General features: G+C 35.7%; 1 protein-coding gene and 1 long non-coding RNA gene across 5 annotated transcripts in view; one reads left to right on the forward strand and one right to left on the reverse strand.

The window, feature by feature from the left end:
- The window catches only part of LOC141492952 (uncharacterized), a 39,779-nt gene that overhangs the window by 1,080 nt on the left and 18,585 nt on the right, over window positions 1–20,114 (forward strand). The gene's annotated exons all lie outside the window — the stretch shown is intronic.
- The window catches only part of STRIP2 (striatin interacting protein 2), a 67,172-nt gene continuing 64,780 nt past the window's right edge, over window positions 17,723–20,114 (reverse strand). For all 4 annotated transcript variants that reach the window (XM_074193711.1, XM_074193710.1, XM_074193709.1 and 1 more), the window contains one exon: window positions 17,723–19,845. In XM_074193711.1, coding sequence (XP_074049812.1) covers window positions 19,595–19,845 — 251 coding nt within the window. In that variant the 3' untranslated portion in view covers window positions 17,723–19,594. The remainder of the gene's footprint in view (window positions 19,846–20,114) is intronic.

The following is a 20,114-nucleotide window of genomic DNA, read 5'->3' on the forward strand; positions in this document are numbered from 1 at the left end:
AAGAGAGAAATCATATCCTTAAGGAAGAAACATGAAGTATAAGAGATAACAAAATTATATAATAAGATAATGGTTGGGCTGTGTGACTTTCAATAAATCCCCCCAACCCCAGTCTGCCTTGGTTTCCTCAGCTGTTAAATGATTCCTTGAGAATCAAATGATATTTGTAAAGCGCCAAGCATACTAACCATTAATAAATGCTTCTTTCCTCCTGTTTCCAAATCTTATGTAGAAAAATTCGATTTAAAGGATTTATTTAAAGGATTAAAGAAGTTACCCAGTTTTGGTCTTACCTCCCACCTTTGGATAAGGAGTTCAATCATGGGACTGTTTAAATCTTTAAAACACAAATATCTGATTAATCTTTGAGAAATCTGGGAGTGGAGGTCAGTTGTGCCACTGACATAACATTTTTTTTTAAAATAACATTTTTGGCGATCTGTTTTTATATCAATCAGTAATAATCAATAAACATTTATTAAGTGTCCACTGTGTGTCAGACACTGTGCATCTGTATCTCCCTCTCCACCTCCTAAAGAGTCATCCTTATATTTTTCTTTTATTCTTCCTCCCCCGAAATCTCAACATTGAGCAAATTTTTTGAAATCTCTCCAAAATAAAGTCCTTAAAACATAGATGTACATTCCTATAAAACACATTACCACATTGGTCATGTTACAGAACCTATGTTCTCTTAGTATATTTTAAGATGATCACCTCACTGAAAGGTGAGTGGCCTTTTCACTTTCATTATCTGCCTTAGAGTTCTAAAATTTTTCAAAATTGTTTTTCCTCTATAATATTATTATTGTATAAATTGTTCTGACTTTGCTCACTTTGCTGTGCATCAGTTTATAGACATCTTCCAGGTTTCCTCAGAAATCATTCATTTCCTCAATCAGTAAGACACAATATCCATTTGCATTAATATGCTAGAATTTCTTTAACAATTTCTCAATTGGACACTCCCTTAGTTTCAAATTTCTGAATGCCAAAAGAATGAATATTTTTGCTTTTTTAAATCTTTTTTTCCTCTTCCTTTCATAAGCCTAGTAGTAGCATAGCTGGATCACAGATAAGTAACTTTGGGGGCATACTTTTAAATGACTTTCCAGAATAACTGGACCAACTCACCAACAGTTCATTTAGTGTACATGTTTTCCTATGCCTTCTTCAATATTTTCCATTTTCTTTTATCATCTTTGGAAGTTTGCTGGGTATGAGATGGAACTTCAGGTTGCTTTAATTTGCATTTTTCTTACTAGTGATTTGAAACTCCCCCCCCCACATAGTTGTTGATAGCTTAGATTTCTCTCTTTGAAAAATGTCTTTTCATGTCCTTTTACTTTAGTTGATGAGGAATGGCTCTCAATTTTACAGTTTTGAATCAATTTCCTATCATGAAAATGAGGTCTTTATTTGGGAAATTCATTGCAAAATTTTTTTTCCAGCTACCTATTTCTCTTCTAATTTTTTTTTAAATTACCTGGGTTCACATCTGGTCTCAGACACTTAATATTTACCTAGCTGTGTGGCCTTGGGAAAGCCACTTAACCCCATTGCCCTGCAAAAACCTAAAAAAAAAAGTAATAAAAAACTTTTAATTTATAGAATCAAAATTGATATTTTATCTTGTATCATCTTCTCATTGTTTGGTCATAAACTCTTTCCCTTTCCATAGATAACAAAGATACTTTCTTTCTTGAGCCTCTAATTTGTTTATAATGTGATCCATATCCAGATCATGTATCCATTATAAATTTATCATAGTCTAAAGACTATTAGTCTAAAGACATTAGTCTAAATCAAATTTTTCTCAGACTGCTGCCAGTTTTCCCTTAAATTTTTTTGCCAAATGATTAGTTCTTTCCCTAGTAATTGGGGTCTTTGGATTTATCTAACATACTATTGTTTGTTTGCTTCTATATTTTGTATATTTAACTACTTCTACTGCTCAATCATTCTCTCTCAGTAATACAAAATTTAAAAAATACTACATCGTAATATAATTTGAGAGCTGTAGTTAGATTTTTCTTTTTTCCTACTTTTTTATCATTACTTTTGAGATTCTTGATCTTTCATTCCTTCATTTGAATTTCATTATTATCTAGTTCTATAAAGTATATTTCATTGACAGCTTGATGAACAAAATAGGAATAAAATAATATAATAAAATAAAAGGTACAATAATATAATAAATTATCTAGTTCTTTAAAGTATTTCATTGACAGCTTGATGAGTAAAATAGGAATAAAATAATAAAATAAAAGGTACAATAATATAATAAAATAAAATAAAAGTTATAAAAAATAGGAATTAAAAACAGCACCTACCTCCCAAGGTGGTTGAAAGGATCAAATGACATAATAATTATAAAATGCTTTAATACTAATACTTGACACATGTATTATAAGTGTTAGCTTATAAATCTATGTGTTAACTTTAAGCTAACACTTATAAGCTATAAGAGTTAGCTATTATTATCATCGTCATAAGTTTAAATTCTTCTTTATGAACCTTTTCTTAAATATAATTTTTATTGCATTGTGATCAGTAAATGATACATTTAATATTTCCACTTTCCTACAATTTTGGTGGTCTTTATGCTTCAATACATGATGGTGTCATATACAGCTGAGTATATACATATATGTATATATATGATGCATGTATATGTACCTTTTTGTTGCCATTCAGCAATCACTAGAACTCTATAATTTTTAATTTTTCTAAAATTCTATTCCAGTTCTTAACTTATTTCTTACTTATCTTTTAGCAAAATTAGTCTGTATCTGAAAGGAGTACATTAAAGTCCTCTACTCTTATGATTTTACTATTTCTCACTCTAATTTGATCAACTTTCCTGATAAGTTATTGATAATGATTTATTATCTAGTGTCTTTTAGTATAATGTAATTTTCCTGCTTTATCTTTTTTATCATGTCTATATTTATTATAGGTTTATCTGAAATTTTGATTGCTGCCTCTCTCTTAACCATAATTGATTTTCCTCCAACTCTTTGTGTTTATTCTATGTGAACCCTCACCTAATCTTGAAAACAGCAAATTGTAGAATTTTATTTCCTAATTCATTTTGCTATACTCTACTATTTTATGACTGAGTTCATCCCAAAGTTTGCAGTTACTGTTAATTGGTATTTTGTTTCAACCTGTCCACTTGAAGTTTTTCTTTTCTTTACTCCCACTCCTCTGAATCATGAAGTCATAAAAGAAGTTTGCCTGACATGTGTTTCTCCACATTAACAATGATAAACAATTCAGTCCCACATATTTCCTTTTGATTACATGTTTCTCTAGGTTTTTCTTGTATCCTACCATTCCATTTCAAAGTCAGAACTGACATTCTCTTTAGGAATGCCTGGAAATCTTTTGTTCTATTAAAGATTCATATTTTTTACCTTTTAGGATTATACTTAGTTTTGCCAGACAGATTATCTTTGGTTGTCAGCTTTTATTGTTTGCCTTTTGGAGTATTCTATTCTAATCTTTCCTCTTCTTTATAATGGCAATTGCTAAGTCTTCCATGATTCTGATAGTATTTCCTTGTTACTAAACTCCTTTTTGGTTACTTCTTGTTTTTTCCTTTTCCTTTGACATTCCTGGGAATTTTCATTTTTGTGATTTCTTTCTGGAGGTAATCAATGGATTCTTTCTATTTTGTTTTATCCTTTGGTTCTAAGAGGAAATTTTTCATTTATAATTTTTTCAAATCTGAAATCTGATATCTTGAAATCTTGAAATTCACTTTTTTATATTTTTTTAAATAATGGTTTGCAAATAATATGTTTATTCTTGGGTTTATATTTTCTTGACTTGTTTCCCAAGGAATTTGCATTTGATATATCTTAAAAGTCTTCTTTTTTTTCAGCCTTTAATTTTGTTTAATCTTGTCTTATTGACATTGGATGTCCTTTAGGCATCTCATTGTTTTCAATCTGGCCTCTTCTTTCACCAATGTTCTAGGAATTCCTACAAAAATCTACAAAAATCCTCACCTTATCTAAGTCATCTCTGGTAACTATCATCCCATATCTCCCTTTCATGGAAAAACTCCTTGAGAAAACTTTATGCAATTAGAGACATCACTTCCTTTCCTTTTATCCTCTTCTTAAATTTTTGTATTATAGCTTCTGATCTCATCATTTGACTGAAGCCATTCTCTCCAAAGTTACTGATTATCAGTTTTGATGCTGCACTGTTCTCATTGTCCTCCTAACTACCTATCTTTGTCTCTTTTTCTGCATCTTCATTCATGTAAGATATGCTAAATCTGAGTGTCCCTCAAAAGTTTGTCCTGGGTCCTCTTCTCTTCTTTCTCAGTCCTATGCTATTGATGATTTCATCAGCTCTCATGAATTCAATTATCATCTCCATAAAAGTGAAGGGGATGTACTTAACTAAGCAAGAGAGACAATTAAATTTTTTTTTATAATTTTGCTTACTTAAAATTGAAAAGCTTAGGGACAGCTAGGTGGCACAGTGGAGAGAGCACTGTCCCTGGAGTCAGTAGTACCTGAGTTCAAATGTGCCTCAGACACTTAAAAATTACCTAGCTGTGTGGCCTTGGGCAAGCCACTTAACCTCATAGCCATAAATAAAAAAATTGAAAAGCTTCTGTATGAATAAAAATAATATAAAAAGATAAGAAGGGAAGTAGTTGATTAGAGGAAAATATATCAAATATTTTTGATTAAGTTCTGTTATCCAAGATAAGTAGGCAACAACTAAAATTATATAAGATCATTTCCTAATGGAAAATCATTCTCCAAAAAGAAAATGATTAAAGGATATGAACAGTCCCCTAAGAAAAAAATTTATTATTTATCATATTTAAGAATATTTCAGGGGCGGCTAGGTGGCGCAGTGGATAAAGTACTGGCCCTGGAGTCAGGAGTACCTGGGTTCAAATGCGGTCTCAGACACTTAATAATTACCTAGCTGTGTGGCCTTGGGCAAGCCACTTAACCCCATTTGCCTTGCAAAAACCTAAAAAAAAAGAATATTTCAAATCATTAATTATAAATAGATGTATATTAAAACAACTATAAGGTTTCACGTCATAGCCAGCAAATTGACAAAGATTACTAAAATTACAAGTAGCTTGTTTGGAAGGGGTGAGAAGAAGCAAATGTACTCAAGCATTGTTACTAGAACTGTCAATTTACTCAACCATCCTAGAAATTTTGAATCATGCAAAGAAAATCATTCAAAACTACATCCTTTGACCAGAGATCCCACTGCCAGATATATATTCAAAGAATATCAGGGAGCAAAAGAAATAGTCCATATAAACTAGAATATTTCTAGCAACCCTTTTTTATAGTAATAACTGGATTGATGGAACAGCTAAACAAACCTATGAATTCAGTGGAATGTTAATTATGAACAAGTTGGTGAATGAAAAGCATTTATTAAATGCTTAACATGTGATAAACACTATACTAAATGCTAAGGATACAGATGCAAAATCAAGACAGCCTCCACCTTCCAGAAGCTTAATAAAGGGAGAAAACTTATAGAAGGGAATAGTGACCAGGAAACATTCCATTTCCAGTCACTGTGAACAACAGTAGGTAATGGAAACATGTATACAGAAAGCAATTTGGAACCATGTCCCCAAATTTGATAAACTCTGCATATAACCTTTGACTCAATATTATCTATACTAGGACTGTTCCCCCAATAAATTAAAGGAAAAGGTTCCATATGCACAAAAATATATTAGCTCTTTTTATAGTGTCAAACAAATAGAAATTAAAGTGGAGAATGGCTATTATATAAATTTGGTATGTAAATTATGATATGTAAATTTTATCAAATGTAATTGTACCATAAGAAATTATGAAAAAAGTGATTTCAGAAAAACCTAGAAAGTAATGTAATGGGGACCTGGCATTTGCCCAGACCTCAATGGTTTATTTAGATGGCATCTCTCCATGGAGATGTTTTCTAGGAAAATGACAAATGCCTGGAGAGACTGCAGGGCATAAGCAGATATCCTGTAACTGGTTTTATTTTACACCAAATAGTTGTGAGGAACCTTTTTATAAAGAAAAAATTAGCTGTGTAACTAGATTTGTTGATATCTTCAAAAAGAATCAATTCTGTCTGTCCCTGGGCCTCCTCCTCTTAAGTAGCATTCTGACAGTGTAATGGTGTCCAACAAGAGACCTTTTAAGGGGAAAGACTTTGAGGCCTTCTTCACCTGAAATGGGTCTGTATCCTTGGCCTTTTCATTCATTTTTTTTCTGTTCTAGGGAGTGGATTCTTTTTTTTTTTCTGCAGAGAGTAGAGTCTCCAACTTGATTGGGAGACTAGGGTACTGGAATCGAGGAGTCAGAATTCAGCCTGGATATGGTTACCAGCCCATCATTAGTGCTTAGAGGAGCAGGGAGTAATCTAAGAGAGTGAATTTCTGGACTCATGTCAGTGAAAGCAGAAATAAAGGTTCATTTGACAAAAATTCTGCCTTTGAACTGGACTTGATAGGATCAATGCTATGAAGGAAATGAGCTAATTTTTGAACCTACTCCCTAGAGACCCAGGGGTTAGGGGGGATATATAGCCTGGAGAAATTGGGAGAAATACTTGTATGTTTGTTGTTGAAATATCTTTGAAATGAAAAGTTAAGGGGCTAAATGGAACTAGGATGCTAGTCACTAACCCTTAACAAATAGGGGGAACATAGCTATCAGGGGCTTCAAGTCAAGAGCAAAGATATATCCCATAAATCCTTAGGATGAGCTGCTAAGGTTTGCTGAATTTTTTCCTTTTTTCTTTTTTTTTTAATAAGAGATGGTTCTCTGAAAAGTGGAGGAGGAGGGGATATTTTGGGAAATAAAGGTAATATAAAAACAAAAGATAGCAATAATTTTTTTTTGAATCAAGGTATATTTTAATAGTGTTTTATTTCATTTAGTTTTTTTAAATTCCTTGTAAGTCAAATTTTTAAAATTTTATTTTCTTCCAGTTACTTGCAAAAACAAAGTTTCAATATTCATCTTTATTTATTTATTTATTTATTTATTTATTTATTTATTTATTTATTTATTTATTTATTTATTTATTAGGTTTTTGCAAGGCAAATGGGGTTAAGTAGCTTGCCCAAGGCCACACAGCTAGGTAATTATTAAGTGTCTGAGATCAGATTTGAACTCAGGTACTCCTCCTGACTCCAGGTTCAGTGCTTTATCCACTGCGCCACCTAGCCGCCCCCTTATTTATTTATTTTTTAAAAAATATTTATTTTTCCAACTACATGCAATGGCAATCTTCAATAATCACTTTTTTTTTTACAGTTTTGAGTTTTACTTTTTTCTCCCTTCTTCCTTTTCCTCCTTGACAGAAAGCAATCCACTATAGACTATATATACATATATAGATAACCATGCTAAATATAGATCCATATTATCAATATTCACTTTAAAAACCCCCAAGTTATGAATTATCTTCCTTGCAAAACAAATTTTTTAATATTTCTTAAAAATCTCGAGTTCCAAATTCTTTCTCCTTCTCTCTCTCTCTCCTCACCCCTCCTTGAGAAAGTAAGCAATTTGATATAAATCATGCATATAGTAATTTTTCACAGTTTTCATAGCAAAGACTAGTAATATTTACCCACTTCTATTTTCTAAAACATTCTATTTGCTATTTCTTCTGTTTTCAAGAGAATGGTTAGACCTCAGCTAAGTTTATAGTGTTTTCATCAAACAATAAGTATTTTTACAAGATTATGCATGGAGTGGCACTGTCCAGCTAGCTTTCCTCAGAAACTAAATTCATGGTTATGGTACATCACAATTGGATTTTCTGTGCATTTTTGAGATCAGATCAAGACAAACAGATGGGCAGGTTATTTTCTTGTGCATCTGTTACTACTTGGAAGGATTTAAATTTTACTTCTTACTGCAAAAGTGAAAATAAACATCTGCAGAACCTAATCTCTGATTACAGTTTGAATTAGACTGTTTAGGAACAGACAGGTTTTTAGTAGTGTCAGAGGGAGCACTTGATGAGACCCTTTAGAATCTACCCTCTTGCAAATTTTTGTTTAAAAGACCAAGGATTGGGCCGGCTAGGTGGCACAGTGAATAAGAGCATCTGCCCTGGAGTCAGGAGTACCTGAGTTCAAATCCAGCCTCAGACACTTAATAATTACCTAGCCATGTGGCCTTGGGCAAGCCACTTAACCCCATTGCCTTGCAAACAACAACAACAAAAGACCAAGGATTCTTAACAGGACTTAATAGGGAAAAATATAGCAAGTACTCTCTGGCCTCACCTCTCAGAGACCTCATAGGGAAAAGTCCTAAACTCCTTTTGCAGGATTATTTCTCACCAGATGCCATCAATGAAGGAGTCAAACCAACAGCAGAAGTCTGACAGAGAGAAAAGACTGAAGTTAATTTAGTCCTTTGGAAGATAACCCCAGTTCTGGTCCTTCAACTTTAGTCAATCAGAGGTTAGCAAACCAGAATCAGGTACAGAAAGTTGATGCATACTCCAAAGTCTTTCTAATGTACTTCCATTACATGTTTTCATGGCTCTCCTGGGAGCAGTCTCCCTAGATTTTTCCATATGGAGAACTGCATCAGTCAAAATACTGATGCCCTCTTCAGAGTCTTATAGGGATTGGGTTCATTGGATAGTCCTTGATTATTATATGAAAGAACACATAAGCAATTAGGATATAACCCTCACGTTCACAAGACCTCACTATTAGGACATACCTGTACTAATAACTTTGAAAATGTATAACTTCAAAATGTCTCATCTGCCAGTGTAGAAAACAGCCTTGCTTCATTTGCTCTATTTAAGAAATCACTTTGTTCACAAAATCACAAATTTAGAATGCAAGTGACTTCAGAAATCATTTACTATGCCCCACTCAATTCTCTTCTACAACATCTGTCACTACCACTACCACCATAAGAATCTATGTACTTACAAAGTGCATCACACTAGTTAGGTACCAGAGAGAAAAGGTAAAAATCATCAGTATCATAATCATAACAAGAAACATAAAAAGTTCTAGTCATTATGTTAAATGGTGGCAATTCAAAGAGAGGCAAAAAAAGTTTGACACATTTTCTAACCTCAAAGACCATTTTTTTGATTAATAGTATTTTATTTTTCCAATTACATATATAATTTTAACATTCATTTTTTTAGGGTTTTTTTGCAAGGCAAATGGGGTTAAGTGGCTTGCCCAAGGCCATACAGCTAGGTCATTATTAAATGTCTGAGACCGGATTTGAACCCAGGTACTCCTGACTCCAGGGCCGGTGCTTTATCTTTTTCACTGAGCCACCTTGCCGCCCCAACATTCATTTCTAATGAGATTTTGAGTTCCAAAGTTTTCTCTCTCCCTCTCTCTTCTCCCCTCCCCAAGAAGGCAAGCAATCTGATAAAGGTTATGTGTATAATGTATAATCATGTTATAGATATTTCCACATTAGACATGGTGTGAAAGAAACAAAAAAGAAAAACCACAAAAACAAAAAACAGAAAAGTGAAAATAGCTTTGAGCTTCATTCAGACTCCATAGTTCTTTCCCTGGAGGTGGATAACATTTTCCATCATTAATCTTTTAGAATTGTTTTGGATCAATGTATTGCTGAGAAGAGCTAAATCTATTACAGCTAATCATAGCACAATGTTGCTGTTGCTATGTACAATGTTCTCCTGATTCTGCATCAGTTCATGTAAATCTTTTCAGGTTTTTCTGAAATCTGCCTACTCATCATTTCTTATAACACAATAGTAATTCTATTACATTCATATACTACAGCTTGTTCAACCATTTCCCTCAATGGCTAATGAGCATTCACTCAATTTCTAATACTCTGGTACCACAAAAAGAGCAGTTATAATTAATTGTGTATAATTAATTTTATAAACTCTTTGGAATACAGATTGGGTAACTGGATCAAAGGATTTGTAAAAGTTTGATTACTCTTTGGACATAGAATACACATTCTTTTAGAAGCTAGGGAGGGCTATTATATATATATATATGATCATTACATATATATAATATACATACACAGACACACATGTACGCATGTATATCTATTTATATACATATATAACACATAAATCAAGAGGTTATCGTGGATAATTTGATTTCCAGTGAAGGATGGAGAGTGGAGAGAGAAATGCAGAGAACACATTAGCATTCTACTTTTAAAGAGCTCCAACTCTTACATCTGTCTTTATCAGGCTGAAATTTGCCCTCTTGTATCTTCTACCTTCTAGAGTCCCCAAAGAACAAATCTGACCCTCATTGTTCTGCCCACAGCAGTGCTTTCCCTTTGGATTTTGTATCCTAGTGAACTTTGACTTCCTAGTCTCCTTGGATCAAGAGACTTTTCCCTGGGGAGTTCTTCCCTGAATCTTTAATGATTATCCCTAATCATAACAAGCTTCCTAGGTAGGAATTTAAGAATATTGTTTCCTCTCCCAACCCAAAGACTTATTCTCTGTCAAAACAATGGCCAAACCACTGGTAAACCTCCAAGTGGTTTGGTAGTGGGGGTGGGACTCCAGCAGCAATAGTTTGGCAGAGACTATTGTTCTGTAGCAATAATTGGACCAGAGCCCTGTAGAATTGGCTGCTTGTACATTGAAGAATATTTTTAGCTGACAGGAAAGGAAAGGTGGCTCTGGAAGCAGAGTCAGCTATCTTGTCTGCTGGCAGCATTATAAATCTCTTAGATTCTTTTAGCTAATAGCCAGAGGACTTCTTAGAGTTCTGACTCCATGCAAATTGTTCACAAACCTCCATCACTCAGGACTCCTTAGAAGATGTACTGTCTTTTTTAAACAGAACCAGCTGCTTACTGTATGGCCTCCTATCAAGTTCTCCACAGTGCCACCAAGTTACCCTAATACATAGTGCCTAATCCATGTTTTATCATCCTCCAGGAATAAAGTGGTAATCTCTGTTTTTTAACAGTCACCTAGAGACAGCTAGATGATACAGTAGTTAAGAGTGATGGAGAAGGAATTAGTGCTGTTTAGTTGTTTCAGTTGTGTCTGACTCTTGGTGTCTCCATTTGGAGTTGTCTTTTTTTCCTTTTTTTTTTTTTTAGTTTTTCTTTTTCAAGGCAATGGGGTTAAGTGGCTTGTCCAAGGCCACACAGCTAGGTAATTATTAAGCATCTGAAGCCGGATTTGAACTCAGGGACTCCTGACTCCAGGGCCAGTGCTCTATCTATTGCACCACCTAGCCGCCCCCATTTGGAGTTTTCTTGACAGGGATACTGGAGTGGTTTGCTATTTCCTTCTCTGACTCATTTTACAGATGAGGAAACTGAGGCAAACTGGGTTAAACAACTTGCCCAGGATCATACAGCTAAGTGTCTGAGGTCAGATTTGAATTCTGGTTTTCCTGACTTCAGGTTCAGCACTGTATTCACTACATTCACTCAGTTCAAGTCTTACCTTGGAAATTTGTTAGCTGTGAGTTCCCAGGCAAGTCACTTAATAGCTCTCAGCTTCATTTTCTTCATCTGTAAAGTGGGAATAATAGTATCATCTGTCACAGGGCTGTTGTGGGGATAAAATGAGACATATATCACACTTTGAAAAAAGGTTTTATAAATGCTAGTTGGTATTATTAGTATTATTTCTGTCCTGGTGATGCCATTCTGGAGTATCATATTCAGGTTTGGGTGTGATAGTTTAGAAGAAAATTGACAATCTTCTGGAAAGGGTTCAGAACAGAGCAACTAGGTTAGTGAAAGGCATTAAGTCTGTGTCAGGTTGAAGGGACTTGGAATGTTTACCCGGAGAACAGAATTTTCAGAGGGGTCAAGATAGCTGAGTTCAAGTGTTTGAAGGTTTAACATGGGAAAGAGGTATCAAGACATATTCCATTTGATACCAAAGGGCAGAACCTAGAATAATGAGTGGAAGCTGCAAAGAGACAAGTTCAATTGGAGCTGTCCAAAAGTGGAATGATCTGCTTTGGGAGAAGGTAAGTGGGTTCTTCCTAATTGGAAATCTTCAAGCAAGAGGCTGGATGACTACTTGTCTTGAAGGTTAAATAGAGATTCCTTTTGGGAACAGAGAACTATAGTCACTAAGTCCATTTCAACCTTTAGTGTTACTTTGGATATAAGCAAATGGTTTTTTTTTTCTTCTTAAAGGAAAAAGTGAGGATTTTCAACTATAGACCATAGAGCTTGACTGTTTCCTGGCAAAATTCTTTACCCTATAATTAAAGTGATGGTTTGTGAACTCTTGGAAAGCAAAGTGGTGATTGCTAAGAATCATTATAGCTTCAGTGATTCAGATGGAATCATAAATAGCTTGCTATCCAAATTTGTGGTTGATTCCTCAGAAAAAAGGATAGCTAATATTCTAGATGATAGAGTTGAAATAAAAAAAAGATCCCCATAGCTTTAAATAATGGGGTGAAACTTAAAAGCTTAAATCTGATAAGGATAAATTAAAACCTTGTTAGAGAAAATGTAGAGTTGGCCAGGCCTATTGTTCATTGAGCTTTTGCTAGAGGGGGCTTTGGATAGAATTAATATGAACCCTAATTCCTCCTTCCCTTACAAAATTATTAGCAGTGATGAAAGACTTAATTCTATTTGGCCTCATACCATTTACCTAAAATAAGTATTTTCTGACCATTTAGGCTATTTTTTTCCATAAAAGAAGGCACAAGGTGACCTAGAGCACAGGCCATGTGTGAGTATTACAGTTCAGAACATAATCCACACTTTTTCTTTTAAAATGATTGCTCCTGGGGCAGCTAGGTGGCACAGTGGATAGAGTCAGGAGGACCTGGGTTCAAATTTGGCCTCAGACACTTAATAATAATTACCTAGCCATGTGGCCTTGGGCAAGCCACTTAACCCCATTGCCTTGAAAAATCTAAAAAAAAAATGATTGCTCCTTTATTTGTAAATGCTCACAGTCTCTTTGATAATCTATTAAAAAAAGTCACCAGGAATCAAAATCAAGGACAATAGCATTTACTTGAAGTATCTCCTCTCTGGGTCTGTCTTTCTGCCTCTCAACATCTGCACATCTATAGGGCAGTCCTATCCTATTTAAAATTACTTTATTTTTATTTTTTTACTTAAGGCAATAGGGTTAAGTGACTTGCCTAAGATCACACAGCTAGGCAATTATTAAGTGTCTGAGGCTGGATTTGAACTCAGGTCCTCCTGACTCTATCCACTGCACCACCTAGCTGCTCCTAAATTTTTTTTTCATTCAACAATAATTTTTTTCTCCCTCCTCCCTCCAACCTCCCATTGGGAGAGGGGAAAAAAACCCTCACCTCATAATACATATGCATAATTAAGTAAAACAAAATTCCTGCATTGATTATGTTCAAAAATAGGTCTCATCTGAAGTCTGTCACCCTCTATCAGCAAGTAGGTTTCATTATTGTCCTTTGGAATTATACTATTGTGTTCAGAATATGGACAGTGATTCCTCAGAGTCACATTATTTTTGTTATCTTGGAATGAACTCTTTCATGATCTGAACTCAGACAACAGCTATTATCACCTTACTTATGCTGGCTTTCAATTTCCCCATTAAGTATTTTTGCTCCATACTTTTTTCCTTGTAAAGCATCTACTCCTTACTTTGCTGTGAATTCCCTGTGAATAGCTTGGTGGTGAGTGATGGAGTTATGAAAACTGTAAATCAGCTTTCCCCACTTCCTGTCACCATCACTGCTCTCAACTAACAAACATACTTTCATCTCATTGCTTGAAATAAAATGAGCCAGAAGGAGACTCAGACTGACAATGGTTATTTTACATATGGATAATTAATGGCATTCTTTAGACATATTTAATCCAAAACGAGTTTTTTGATACAGATGATGTGAAAAGTACCATTTAAAAAGATTCATTATTATTAATCATCTCCAGGAACAGAACTGGCTGCCACAGAGTCTGCTGGGTGACTCATGAATATCTTTATGACAAAAGTCCTACAATAATTCTTGAAAGACTGTTAATGTAATAGAAAAAGATATTTTGTAGCAGGGAAGGATCAAATGGAATCTGACAACTTTAAAAACGGGCCATATCTTAGCTGCAGGGTCCACTGGTACCAGGTGCAACAGATTATAGAGATGTTGGTGGGAAGAAGGTAATTAGTGTAAGCATTTTTAATTTGGGATTGTTGTATTTAGGTTTTGCAAATAAATAAAAATTGACAACTAAAGTTTCATTGAAACCCTTTTTATATATTGAACAACCAGACTATCAAAAAAAAAGGTTTTTTTGAATCCAAAACTAAAGGTTAAAAATTCTTGCTTTAAAGGAAATAATTTTGGATTTGGAGATAGTCTTGTCTATATTTGCTACTTTGTGACTTTGGCTAAGTCTCTTTCCCTTTCTGGGTTTGTTTTTGCATCTATAAAATGAGGGTAATAGAGCAATGGTTCTCAATTGCTTTGGTTTTTAAATTCTTAAAAATTGAAGATTCTCCCCAATGATCTTTTGTTTATGTGGATTCTGTATATTGATATTTACTGCATTAGAATGAAAAAGGGGCAACTAGGTGGTGTAGTGAATAGAGTACCAACCTTGGAGTCAGGAGAACCTGAGTTCAAATTTGATCTCAGACACTTAATAATTGCCTAGCTGTATGACCTTGGGCAAATCACTTAATCCCATTGTGTTAAATAAATTAAAAATTAAAAAAAAAAAAGAAATGAAAAGAACAGACTATTCTTGACCAGGTCCCTTCCAGTTTGAGATCTATGTTCAAACAGCTTGCATCTAAAGAAGTTGTGGTCTTAGCTATGAAGTATCACATTAAAAATAGGATAAGTACAATTGAAGAGTCCATACCCTAAATTCTACTGTGATTTCCTTTTTGGAAGTTTTAGCTTCTTGGGCTTCCCACTTGGTTGCCTATCCTTATTTTGAATCTCCTTGTCATTGGTTTCTGATTCATACTCTTTAGATTCTCCTGTGTGGGATTCAGGTTTAATACATCTTCTTACCCTTGAATCTACTTCAGGTTGAAAGTTTTGTTATAATTCATTCCCTTGGAAGATCTTGCTTTGTTCTGAATTAGTCCATGGTCAGTTGTCCCAATTAGCCTCAGCTAGACTCACACTAGTGCCTAAGTGCTTGGCAATTAATTTCTTCTTGACCCAAACCACCAGGAAACCCCATAATACTGTAGTTTCTAGTATCCCAGAATGAATTTTTGGTAGTACTCTTGCCTGGTCCTGGGTACTAATGCCAAAGAGTAGCTATATAGTTGGTTAGCTTAATAGGTTGGGGTCCCCAGAAGGTCAAGGTCATGGTGTCAGTTCTTCCCCAGGTCAACTTTACTTTATTCCATGACCATGGATTACATCCTTAACACTAGCAAACTGTCTTGTAAAATGTGTCTTTGGCCCCTCAATGAGTATGGATGGATTAGCATAAAATCCATTATTTGGGGGAAAAAAAAACTCGGAGTATTTGTCCAAAGCATCATCTTAGTAGACAAAGGATATCTAAGTACTGGTTATACATTATGTATATTTGCTGAACACTCTCCAGAATTCCATTTTTTGTTCACCTGAAGTGGCTGTCATAAGTAAATATTTAACCTAGTATCTGAAAGCATTTTCTTCAATTATACCCTACTGACTTACATCTAAAATAAACCATTCAATTCTTTCATGTGGAGGATTTCACGATCAAATCATTAACCCAAATTGATTTGTATTAAAGTGTTCCCCATTTGAAAAATATTAAGTCAACAGCATTCAACACAAACATGGATTACACCTTCAGGGCTGAGCATTCTCAACAATCTGGGTCACTCAAGTGATATTCCAATTAGCTAACCAGTTAATTGCCAAAGAGGGTGAGTGTCTATACTCCCTGATACACAAATGATTCCTAATTGGAATAATAGCTAGGATTTATTTGCAGCCTTAAAGTTTTCAAAAACACTTCACATTTATTATTTGATCCTCACAACAACCTAGGGAAATAGTCTATTATTACCATTTTAATGATGAGAAAATGAGGCAGAGGAGGAGTTTGGTCATATGTTACTATATGACTGGAAGGGCCATTATCCTTATTGTGCCATCAAGCTTGCCTCATTGAAAAGTTCAAAAGGATATTTTTTGAGACCTAGACTTACTTCAAGATTCACTTGTGGAAATGAATGACAGCTATATAAAATGTAAAATATAGGGATTAATTGCCAAAGCCCATAAATGCTAATGAAAATAAATAATAAATCCTAATGATTGAGTGTTGAGCCTGGAGTCAGGAAGAGCTGAGTTCAAATGTGGCCTCAGACTGGTCATGTGACAACTCATTTGCCTCAGTTTCCTCAGTTGTAAAATGGGGATAACAGCACCTACCTCTCAGGGCTGTCTCAGCACAATGTCTGCCACCTAGTAGATTCTGTAATAAATGCCTATTCCTTTACTTTCCTCTTTCCAATAAGTCAGGTGCAGAACGTTAAGATTCAGAAAAAAAAATTCTGTGTCTCAGTTTATCCATCTGCACAGAAAATAAACCTTTTTTTTTAGGTTTTTGCAAGGAAAATGGGGTTAAGTGGCTTGCCCAAGGCCACACAGCTAGGTAATCATTAAGTATTTGAGACCGGATTTGAACCCAGGTACTCCTGACTCCAGGGCTTTATCCACTGTGCCACCTAGCTGCCCCAGAAAATAAATTTTGATCTCAGAATTAAGAAAAATGTTAAATTAGTATGTCATTAAATATGAAACAATTACAAAAAAAGCCTTAGTATGCTCTTTAAGAATGTGAATTCTTTAGAGGCCTATGAAATAAATATATTTATGACTGCTATTTCCTGGAAAGTTGCCATCTCATTCAAATCACTACCAGTTTGATTCTAGACTAATTTACAGACACTATGTCCAGCAAATGGATATAACTCCACCAACACTGTCTTATACCCAACTAAAACCTTAAGTCACATGAAATTTCATGGCTAACACGCTCATATTCTGTCCCAAAGCTGAATACCTGATTATCTAATTATTGTGGTTTTGCTTTATTTCCTTTCTGGGATCATTCTTGCCTCTGACCTCATAGAGTTTTTTATGGGTTCCTCTCATGTAAATATTACATACCATTGTGTATGGTCATTGGCATATGCATATGCATCCCCACTAAATATACCCACCTTCAGGACAGGGCCTATATTATCATCGTTGAATCTTCTCTAATACTCAGCACCATTCCTTGCTCTCCCATTTTTTATTTTGGTCTGAACATATTTTGTTGGCGTTGACAATCACTGCTTTGGAAGATTTTTTTCTGCAACTTATAGTCTGAGAGCAGGGTTTCTTAACATTTTTGGTATCTCACATACCTTTATTAGTCTAAGGAAGCTTAGAGGTACCTTCTTGGAATGTTTTCAAATGCCTAAAATAAAATCCATAGAACTGCAGAGAAAACCAAGAATGCTGAACTCATTATTGAATATTTTTTTAAAGTTTGGAGGGGTATACCAAGGATTTAAATGGAATTAGATGTCAGAGAACAAACCAGCCCTGGATCTTCCCCACTTCAATGGGTCCCATTGAGGTGTCAAACTCAAATAGAAATGGGAATGGATGATTGAAAAGATCACAGTGGCCTGCATCCCTACTTGGACAACCACATATGAATACTATCTTGGCAATGGGGAGGGTTGCTGGCCCAGGCAGGCCACATTTTTGACACCTCTATAATTGGCTTACTGCCTCTGGCAGTGCTTAATATAATTTTTATTAGATTGAATTGAGCATCAATAACATGTTGTAACATGAATAACACCATGAGTGGATCAAAGTTGCCATTCCTCACAAGGGAAGGAGTGAATAAATTCAGCCGGCTTCTGCAGGAGTTTTAAGAAGCTTTACTGGAGCCATAGAGAAAAGAGAAGGAACATTTTGGGAGGCAAACAAGAAAGAGATAATAAGGTTGTAGAATATCTTTGCCAGGTGGGGGACAATTGGTCCTTGAAGAGAGGGGCTGTTGAGCCTTCTTTCTGTGAGAAGCTGGTGGTTTTATTGTAGAACGGAGAAGGCTGACATGCCAGACCTTAGATTTCTGAGGAGCATAAAGGGTTTTAGGTGGTGGTGGCAACATTGCTAAATCTCCCCGGGATGCTGAACTTGAAGAGGTAGGAAGATTAATCAAGTGGGAAGGTGGAAAACATTGGTAAGTCAGGATGATTTTGCCATTCCATTCAATTAAAAAATAAATCGATACAAGCATGAATGACACAATTTTCATATAATAACTATGCTCTCCTGTGGTTAACTTGTCTTTTGAAAAATGAAGTGAGCAAAAAAGGGTAATTTTCTGCAGAGTTTAGGCGTTCATTCAGGAGCCATGGAATTAGAAAACCTTTTCTGAGGAAAGAAACCTGGATGTTCTGCACTAGTTGTCTCTTCTTAAATGGTGTCAAATTCTTGCAGAGGAGGCAGGGCAATCATTTAGAAATCCAGTACAGACTTTTTAGGGAACAAAGAAAATAATCATTATATACAATACACCATACTCCCACATGCGGGGCTTGGGGAAAAGGACTCATTTTCTCTAATCTAGGAATGGTCCTATGTTTTCCCCTTTAGGGGAAAAAGTCTACAGAAATGTTGTAGTATCAATGTTGCTCTGCTTCTAGCAGATGATTTCTAGAAGAATGAGTGTGAGTGCGTGCAGTGGAAGGAGAGGGGTGGCATGCATGCATGCATGGAGCCTCTGTCCTCCATCCTCAGGCTTGGTTGACTGCAAAATGGCCTTGGAATAATACCAACTTCCTAAGGGTCCTTTATGGTTTGACTGGGTACAGCTGTTTGAGCCATCTTTGAAAGAGATTAGAAAAAGAACTCACACTGAAAACTGACATTTGGGGAAAACCTCAGACAAAGACCTAAGAAACCCAGGATTGAATCTAATATTTGCCTTCCTTCATCCTACACTTATCTAGTTTAGGAGAATGATGGCTGTGAGTCTTTTACTGAAATGAATGGGCCATGAGTCAGAAAGCCCCAGAGAGTTTAGGGAATGCTCTCATAGCCACCAAAGGCAAAAGGTGAAAAGAGGAGAAAACTAGCCCAAGATCTTAAGCAGAGTGCTTCTGGTCTAGAGCCCTCCCCACCCCCATCATAAGACTCATTAGAACTTAAGGCTGTTCTGGATCTTGAAAATTTGACTCCAGGGTAGTGTCTTTTGGTCCCAGGATCCTATCTTTTACCCCTTGCTCAGATCCACCAGATCTGTCTTGGATTTAGACAGTTTTCCCAGAGGATGAGTAGGGAAAGAAGGATCCAGAGCTGAGGCTGCTGCCCTCCTTTCCCCTAGCCCCTAAAACCAAACTCTTCCCCATTCTGGACCTGGAACTTAGATATGAATTAAAATTAGGAGACCTTAAAAGGTGGGAGGAGCAGAATGGGCAGGATCCTCTGTGCATGTGTGTGTGTGTGTGTGTGTGTGTGTGTGTGTGAATCTGTGTGTGAATCTGTGTGTGAATCTGTGTGTATGTGTGTGTGTAGGTGGATGAGTGTTTTCCCCATGACATTCAACACTTGTGTGGGAGACAGATGAGAGCCCCGTTAGTGACTCTGGAGTAACTCCTCCCAACAGATGGGCTGTGAAAACACCTCCCTCTCCAACCACAGCTCATATGAATAATAGAAATCCTCAGGGAGTTCCAGCTTCTGCCCTAGGACACTCTGCAAGCAGTTATCCACAGGTGCAAACTCTGAGTCCTGGGGTCTGTCATAGCGCCGGCTGTTAAAGGCCTCAATGTTGGCCCTCAAAGTACACTCCTCTGCTTGGAAGTCCCATGGTCTGGCATCAATGTCTGTATTGCAAAGAGGAATAGGAATGATAAAAGAAGCAGATATATCATTGGGGTTACATCTTTCTGACCTGGTTGCAATGAATGAAAAAGTATCAAGTACTTACTGTATCCTGTACAAAAAGAGAGATAGTGTCTGCCCTCAAGGAGCTTACTTTCCAATGGGGAAGTCTACACATATCTGGGAGTTTTGGTCTAGGGCATCACAGGAGAGTCCCTACTGAATTTATATAGAAGGTAGTCAGCTTCCCATAGTTTGGGGCCATCCACAA

The sequence above is a fragment of the Macrotis lagotis genome, chromosome 7 (genome assembly GCF_037893015.1).
Source record: "Macrotis lagotis isolate mMagLag1 chromosome 7, bilby.v1.9.chrom.fasta, whole genome shotgun sequence".
NCBI classification, from domain to species: Eukaryota; Metazoa; Chordata; class Mammalia; order Peramelemorphia; family Peramelidae; genus Macrotis; species Macrotis lagotis.